The sequence below is a fragment of the Antrostomus carolinensis genome, unplaced genomic scaffold (genome assembly GCF_000700745.2).
Source record: "Antrostomus carolinensis isolate BGI_N321 unplaced genomic scaffold, ASM70074v2 scaffold44286, whole genome shotgun sequence".
Classification (NCBI taxonomy): domain Eukaryota; kingdom Metazoa; phylum Chordata; class Aves; order Caprimulgiformes; family Caprimulgidae; genus Antrostomus; species Antrostomus carolinensis.
The window spans coordinates 1-8,796 of NW_010321950.1; the positions used below are offsets into that span (position 1 = coordinate 1).

General features: G+C 39.9%; 1 protein-coding gene across 1 annotated transcript; it reads right to left on the bottom strand.

Moving 5' to 3' along the window:
• Positions 1-157: 157 nt before the first annotated feature.
• On the bottom strand, positions 158-6,512 carry LOC104526594 (double-stranded RNA-specific editase 1-like; the record flags this gene model as incomplete). The annotated part of the gene is given in 3 exon segments (XM_010170098.2): positions 158-185; positions 187-1,081; positions 6,443-6,512. Coding segments are annotated over 3 exon segments (951 nt in total), but the record flags the coding sequence as incomplete, so codon positions are not given.
• Between the last annotated feature and the right edge of the window lie 2,284 nt (positions 6,513-8,796).

Consider the following 8,796-nt stretch of genomic DNA (forward strand, 5'->3'; position numbering starts at 1 on the left):
TAAATATATATATATATAAAATATATATATATAGACACACACATCTACAGAGGCACAATAAACAGCAGAAACACTGTTCAAGCTCACTCAATACGCACAACTTGGCTACTCTTGGTCATTACTCAAAGACATCGGTAGGAACCAAAGGGTTTCTCACCTGTGGCAAGTGTAACTGGAGCCCATCGGGGCTGTCGAGACGGGGTCTGGTCCAGTTGCATGTTAAACAAGGATGCCAGGGCTGACTGAGCAGCCCGAGCTTTTGCCAGCTTTTTATTCCTCCCCGAGCCTTCAAATGTCTGACCGTCCACCGCCACGGCCATGACAAAGTTTTTGGCGTGGCTTTCTCCGCTCTCCGAGAGAAATTCGTACTTCAGGCCTGGCCGCAGCTCGTTGAGGATCATGACGGGGTTCTTGCCGCTGGCGGAGGGGTAGGGTGAGGGCGCGGGGAGAGGCGACTGGGAAAGGCTGCTGGCTACAGCAGATGATGGCAAACTGAAGTCCGCACTAGAGCTAAAGGACCCGTCCCCGTTGGACCCCAGGTAAAAGGAAGCATCGGAAGGGACTGGTGTTTCAAACCCATTGAAAAGGGTGTCGGGGAAGTCCGCCTGGTCGGAGGTGAAGTCTGTGTTGACTGACAGAGTCCTCCCCATTGCCAGGTGGGCTTCCGAGGCGTTTGGAAACTGGACGAAAGACCTCAGAGCCTTCTCGGCGGCGTGAAGCTTGGCTTTCTTTTTCGTTGGGCCAGACCCCTCAAACGTCTGCCCATTGACTTCAACTGCCATCACGAACATGGGCGCATGGACCGGCCCCGTCTGGGAGAGGAGTTTGTACTGTAAACCGGGTTTAATCTCATTGAGCTGCATCAGGGCATTCTTTGGCAGAACAGGGCCGGGTGTTTTCTTCCTCTTCTTCGGGCGAAATTTGGAGTGGCCATTGTTGCCCTCCTCCAAAGGACGCTTTCTGCTGCTGCTGCCACCACCGTTGGAGAGCTGTGTCCCCTCCCCGGCACCTTGCCCACCGCCATCCTTGGGGGGAACGTTGTCCACGTTGCGGTTTTCTTTAACGTCGGTGCTGCTCGAACCTGCGGTGCCCAGAAAGAGTAACTTACAATGCCTTCGTTGCAGGATCTTGTAAATGCAAAATTTATAGATTCCTTTATCTCTCTTTGTAACTGGTTAAGTGATGTGTGCTCACAGGTTAAAAGCTTTGCAACGCAATCAGAGGTGATAATAATGCAAATACAATCTCTCAGTGATTCAAGAAATAACACACGAGAATTATTTTCAAACTACGCATTTGATACAATCACATATCAAAAAACCACTGCAGCTGCAAATGCCTGCTCTGGAATAATGAGCTTTTTTTTTTTTTTGCATTTAAATCACATTATAACAAAACTTTTACTTATAAATTACTATTGGCCTGAAAAATGCTTTAAACCAGAAATGTGAGTTACAGTAGCATACACCTACAAAACAAAGAACTACCATTAGTAAAATAAAAATGGATGGTTAAGACCAATTCTAGGAGATGGATATTTAATTCTATTTTATTCTTATTTTAGTATTTTTTTTTCCCCCTCAGTGATTTGAGTTGCTCAAATTGAGAAATGACATAAAGAAAACCTGAGCCATGAAAAATTAGGCAGCTCTTGGGCAGGCACCGTGAATGCAGAGTGTTTGAACACTTTTGTTTCTATTTAGCTACTCCATAGTCTTCAAATTCAGTTCTTTTTTACACCTTTCCTAGATGCTCATTTCACCTCACCTGCAATTTGCTCAGGAACCCCAGCTGCCCGCCGTGCCAGCGTGACCGCAAGGCTACTTTATATATTTCCACACAGCCATCTATTAAGAAACCCTGTATTTGTCATTTACGAGCTATTTTGTAATTCCTTGCAATGTCAGAAAACTGCTGTCACAGTTACAAACCCAAAAATCACCATCAAGATCCTCTCTTAAGATTACGCAGAATAGAGGAATTGTGGCCAAAGCTGCATGATCACAATGATAATATTTTAATGGGGGGAAAAAAAGGTATAGTAATATTAATTTAATACTTTATTTTCTAAAGGAGAAAGTTGAGGTAATGATATGTCAGATGTATATTTAAAGAATTATATTTGCTATAAGTACAAAGATCTCAATTTTACCCTCATAAAGAAACTAAGGAAATTAATTATTTGTCCTTTATATTAGCACTTGTGAATGAAAATGTAAATTTAGTAGTTCAAGAGTTCCTAACTCTTTCTGTTCCTAAACTTCAAAACACCTATATTACATCTACACTGATACTAGGTGATAAATATTAATTGAAACGAGAGCAAACCAAGGTGGAAGCCCTCTTTGACAGTGCCAAATTTCAGTCACATTTGACGGCTTCCCTCAGCATCTCCTACCATGCACACATCACTTCGCCCAGGTTACAAAGCTGACGGAATGGTTACTAAATTTTCATTTATAACATCCTCCAGCAAAAGCTCGATAGGTTACTCCTTTCGGTGCTCAAAGAGAAAAAAAAAGAAGAAGAAGAAAAAAAAAAAAGATCAAAAGAAAAAGCCAAAGTAGGAATACATTTTGTTAAATGACAGTAGCACGACAAAGAATTGTACAGTACTGAACATTAAATTCCAGTCCGTTAAATTTGGTCAAGAATGAAACACTAAATATTCTGAAGCATTTCATTGCTAGAAATCTGCTAGATTTAATAAAGTATCTCTTGTAACACTCAGCCACAAATTATATTCCCTGAAGAATGTGTGCTCTAGGGCCACAGTGACCAACACACAACGTTCGTGCAGATATATTCTTTATATGTATCTATCTCTCTATATGGTGAAAGAATCCAAGCACAACAGAGTGAATTCTTAAATCTTTCCTTACAATGAGTCTCTTACCTGAAGCTGTCATCTCCAAAAATTGCATCTCATCTAAAACACCATTTCTGGAACATCTTACTAGCAGCACCAGGAATTTGCTATCAACCAATATGACTTTTAGGCTAAACAGAAATCATTTAATTGAAACTAATTAACGATCTCTGTTTTCATCTTTTTTTTTATATGAAGACCTACTACCAGTGCCTGTGGAAACCACAGAAGGAAAACACGAGTTGAATAGACTCCATCTGAGCATAAAAAACCCCAAATTTGCCTCTGAGTCCAGCAGCTGGAGGAACTCCTTCAACCGTCTCATGACACGGGCAGGGGAAGCGATGCCCTGACAGAGACGGGGAACTTGTAGGAAGCAGGAAAGAAACTTGCACGCTTACCTTGTCTCAATAAGAAAGAAGGGAAGAAAACTATTCCTTGCCTGAGAGCTATTAGGCTTGTTAGCTTTGGAGAACCTAAAGGGTGGAAGAAGCTAGAGAGAAAGCAAGAAGGGAGCTAGCAGCCTGAGTCAAATCCAGAGACCATGAAAGTAGGCAAGTTTCTAAATTTTAAATATACTTTCAAGTTTATGTGCTTTCCAGTCTTTCAACGAATTAATGCTTGAGGTCCATCTTGGCTGATGTGCATTCAACACTTTAAAGTAGCATTAATGCAGATACAAACACTTGATAACACTTGTTTTCTTAAACATCAATACTACCCATGATTTAAGAACAAGACATTTTTCATAAGACTAGTTTATTTCTAGTCACTAAAAATAGTTGACAGCTTTGACTAGAGATTTCACCGATGTCTGTAGAAGCTGCCTTGCTAAAAATCACAGCTGACAGCATCACATGCCAACAACTTCAGTGGAAGAAAAGACCGGCCCCTGAAATCTTGTTTGAGAGGCTTAAAAACCTGAGAGCACTCACAGAAGGAAAAAGGCATAGGAAATTTTCATGCCAGTAAAGAAAGAAATCTTCTGTCCAAGTGTGCTGGCTTATTTCTGGTTCTATTCCCTGTAATTAAAAACTGTCTGTAATTAAGATGCTTTATCCACTGGGGAACTTCCATCACCTGCTTGCTGAGAGACAACACTCTGTTCTGTCTGATCTGGAGCACGCTTAATTAAATTTAGATGACTCTTAGCTGAACCAAAAGATGTTTCCAGCTGCCCCTTATACTGCTGCTCTCATTTACTGGCCTGAGGAAATTCTAAATAAGTCATTCTTTTCATAAAAATATGCAGAAAAAACCCCCATGTGATCTCTTCTGAACACCTTTTTAGAAGGAGGGGAGAAAGGATCAAAGAGAAAGGTCAGGACGGACACACATCAGTATCCCAAGAATTTACACCTCGCAAATTATTTATTTCTATTGTACTGATGTTTCTGCAAGGGCTCTCTGATTTGATGCTGAGATAATAACACAGATGGGCTTCTGCTGCAGATTCCTGGGGCGTTCAGAGTGCTGCAGACACACCCTCCACGCAAAGCAAGAGAAAACCAAATAAAAACATTGTAAAAAAAAAAAAATCTTTCCCCAAATTTCTTGTAACAACTCCATGTTCAAGAGATAGAGGACGAAGACTTTAAAACCAGAAATACTGCATTTTCTCAGGGATGACCTCATCACTGTCATACATTTCAGCTGAACCAATACAATTTTAATTCAGGCTTCTGCAGAGCAATTCTAGTTATGCAACTGCAAGCTACAAACATTGCATATGCCCACCTTCCTCTCCTCCCCAAAAAGGAGTCACATAAAATAATTAAAAATTTAATAGGCAACTTCTGGTATTGCATTTTACAATCTTAAGAGATATAAAAATACAGAAAAATAAAAAAATATTAAAAAGTAATCTTTGCACAAATCAAGGGGAATAACTTCAGAATTTGAACGTTGATTTCTCCCCCCTCAGATCTGATGATTTAACATTTCAAATTCATGACGTTTGTGTGGGCATACAGACACAGGGAGGCCTTCCTGCACCTTCTATTAACTGGGCTCATTCAAGGGGACATTGTTATCTGTAGCTTCCTTTCAAAAACATCTCAAAACATATTTCTGGGAGAAAACTGGTTATACAAACACATGTACCAAATCTGTAAGAACCCGATGGAACCAGCCTCCTGAGGAGACAAACAGGTCAGTGACTGGTTTCCCATACTGATGCACTAACACACAAAAACCCACCCAGCAGCAGACAAAACTAAGTATTTTGTTTAAGGACACTTACAGAATGGTCCTGCAAAGAGATTCTGTTGTCTCCAGCTCAGGAAGGTACCTTTTATCCATGCTCAGATATACTCCTTACTGAGATAAGGAGATATTTTATCCAGTAAATTCTCTTATGTGAATTACCCAGTTACAGATCTTACTTTTTTGAAGTCCTTCTTAGGAAGTCCACTTTTAGAAATAGCTAAAACATCCATCTGAAGTAATTTCTTTTATACTAAGGAAAAGAAAGTGTCAGCAAGCATATTGCAGTTGAGTTCACAGTTTCAGTCAAAGAAAAAAGATGCATTCTAGTCCAGATAATATTGTTAGGGGTTTGTTTTTTGGGCAGAGGATGTTGCTTGGGATTTTTTTTTTTTTGTCCTTTTGCTTTGTTTTGTTTTAGTTTGGTGGTTTTTTTGCTTTTTTTAACACAATTATCAAACTTCTTTATCTCCTGACAAACAACATTCTGTAACTCCATCAGACTGAATTACACCTCTTCTGCTTCAAAGCCTCCTACGCTGCTGGGCTTTGCCAGCGATGTGCCATGTAGCCATTGTCACTTAGGGGAAAAATAAGGACATTTTTGTTATTTTATCATATCCAGTCGTTTACAGTCAGGCACAGCACATCAGCATAGCAGCAACCAAACATTTCTATCATTCACCAAAAAAAGATAGTTGAAAGGCCAATAATAGTAAAAAAATCTTTTTATAATGTTTTAATGAGAACACTTTTCTCCACAGGTTTTCAGATCTCAATTATACCACAGCGCTAGCAACCTCCCAGTGCTTTGCCAGTGTGTGCATCCAGACAATCACTGTATTTGACTCTTCTTGTGCTTAAACACACTTTAATAATTCAGTCACTCAGGGTTGGAACAATCAGCATCTAATGAGAATAATCAGCCATGCAAGACCTGTGAGGAGCTCTTTTAGCTCTTGCTTTTGCTTTTTCTTCCTCCATTTCTGCTTTCCCTCATTTATTTTACACACTTCAACTCCACCTCCTTCATCTCATCCCTCTCTTCTGACCGGTCCCTAACCCTCGGCATCAGCACTACCCATATTCTCCCTCTCCTTCATTGCTGGTTCAAAACAGGAAAATATTTTGATTAGTTGTTGGAAGGAAAATACGAGACACGAGGTGTAACTAGACTAATGTATACCATGCGTATTTAAAACATTCCTGATGCAAAAGCTCCAATTCACTCTTCTATGCCATAGTTTAAAATACACAAATAAATAATTCTAATTTACGCTTCCGAAGTTTCTTCGCAGTTGTCCCTGTGCTCGTGAGAAAAAGTCACCTTCAGAAATTATTATGATTGTGTAAATAAGCACATCTTACTCATGTTTTCTTCATCGTCTACATCCATTGTGAAATATTTTTGCTGGTTTCTTGGCTGGCGGAGACTGCTTCTGTCTGGAAAACAGAGAGTGGGATATTGAAGCTTTAAGGTACCAATACACAAATTAAAGCATTAAATCTCCTTTAAAAGCAGTTGCCTGGGCACTGGCTTTGCTTTGGGCTGTCCATGGCTTTTACTCAATTTTCACAGAGTCTTTCCCAAAAGTGCCTCTTTCTGGAGCTGAGGTGCACTCTGCAGAATTGCAGATTCAACAAAGTTTGCAAGAGTTTGGCATTTTGTAGGACAAAGAACAATATTTTAAAAAATTATGCAAACTACTTTATCTCACTATCTTTTTTTTTTTTTTTTTAACTCCAAAATAATGTCAAATCCACTCTGCAGATTATCACACAGACAATTCAAACAATCAAAAGACTGAAGATGCAGTTTTTTAACCAGCACCAAGCTGATGAATGTCTGTTTGGTTTGGTTAAATCCTGACCCAAGATCCTTCCTAAAACTGAGATGATCACTGATGACGGAAAGATGTAGCCCCGTATCAGGTGAAGGACAGAGTGGGTAATGTAATCCTCCCTCCTACACGTGGATTTCTTTATTAACTGAGACATTCAGATGATATTACACATAGATTATCTGGCTGTGGGGGAAACAGGTTTCATTAACCACATGGACTTTCATTTCATCAAGAGAGACTGATCTAAAGGTGAATATAAGCATCCGACATGCAAAATACGTCATCTACTTCGCATCTGGTTTGAAAGAAGGTGACACTTTTACCCAAATCAAAAGCACTCACTTAAGGGTGATGGGTTTTGTGGTTTAGTTTGGGGGTTTTTTTTATTATTCCAGTTCAGTTTTTCCTGAAAACTAACCAAGTACATAATACCTGCTGCTTTCTAGGGAGTTGTTCCAATCTCATAATGCCACGAGTGCTCCAACGGGGAGAACTGAACCCCAAAATCACGCAGGGAGTTACACTTCTAACAAAGGATCCATTACCACAGTGAGGAAAAAGCAGTGGAGCGTTAACAGGCTTCGCGTTCTTACACTGGAGTGGACCAAACCATGGAAATTTGTCTTGTACTTGTCAATCTGTTGAATTTTGTGCACCTGCCTCAGCTTCTCTGAAGCATTAAGAACTAAAAGTGTTGCACTTTCTATGTTCTGCATTGCAATTTTTTTTTTTTTAATATAATGCATTCATTTTCTGCTGATTCTTTACCACCATTAAAAGTTTGGAAAGTACCCAAAGAGAGGAAAGTCTAGTACAAATGTCAAATCACTCTGCGATAACCTAGTCTTGGGTAACATCTGTAAACTTTTGAGTCTTTTTGCTGACAATCAGATTAAATTGATTGAAGCCCTGCTTTGAAGTGTGTCTTTGATTCTACTCCAAAGCTGTTTTGAATAGTCTACAGAAATCACAGGGTAAAACGTCAACCTTTTGTTATTTCCAATAATACAATTATCTCCCAGCAGAGTTTCAGACCTTTCTTCTACCACAGACAGTATCAGTTCCAATTGTCCACAGACATTTGACTTACACTGTACGTATCTTAGAAGTTAACAGCTGCATGGATACATTCAGATTAAGTGTTCAAGATATTGAAGACTTGGCAGAGCGAGTGATACCCGCTTCAGCCCAAGGTGGTGGTCACACATGTCAGATCAGATGAGGGAATGGATTCTCACCACTGGTACATTGCTACTGGTACCAGTAAAAAGACCTGGGCACTGTGGCTGGGAAGAAGAGAGGCAGGGTGATGTCTTAAGAGGATACTGCCAGGAATGGTAACACCTTGTGAAACATCACTATTTGCTCTATTTTATTACGTTTTGCCCTCCCCTCAGTGAGGACACACATCTGTGTCCCTCATCCAGCTGCCAACATCAAATATTTAGGAACTTCAATGCTTTGAGACTTCTTTAAGTGTCAGTCAGGGATGGAGACTTCTTTAAGTGTCAGTAGGGATGGAAATCAGACAACTGAGTCTAAAGTTAATGAGAAGAGGAACCATATAACCCAACATGGTCACTTGATAAGGTTGAAACAATGAAATCAACATTTATTTTAACATGTCCAAATGCCTGCTCCGTAACAATGAATTTGTTCCATCTTTCTTCTCACCTCTGGTGGGAAAATCTGACTTTAGTTCCACTCTACATTAACCCTGTAGTCAGCTTTAGCTAGTAAACAACAGGCAGAACTTTGCACTCATGTTGTTCTTAACGCACAGATTACATACTATAGTAATCTGAGTGCGTAAAATGTCATTACCAAGTTTTGCAAGAAGAAACCAGTCATTGAAACATGAATCCCAGACTGGTTTGG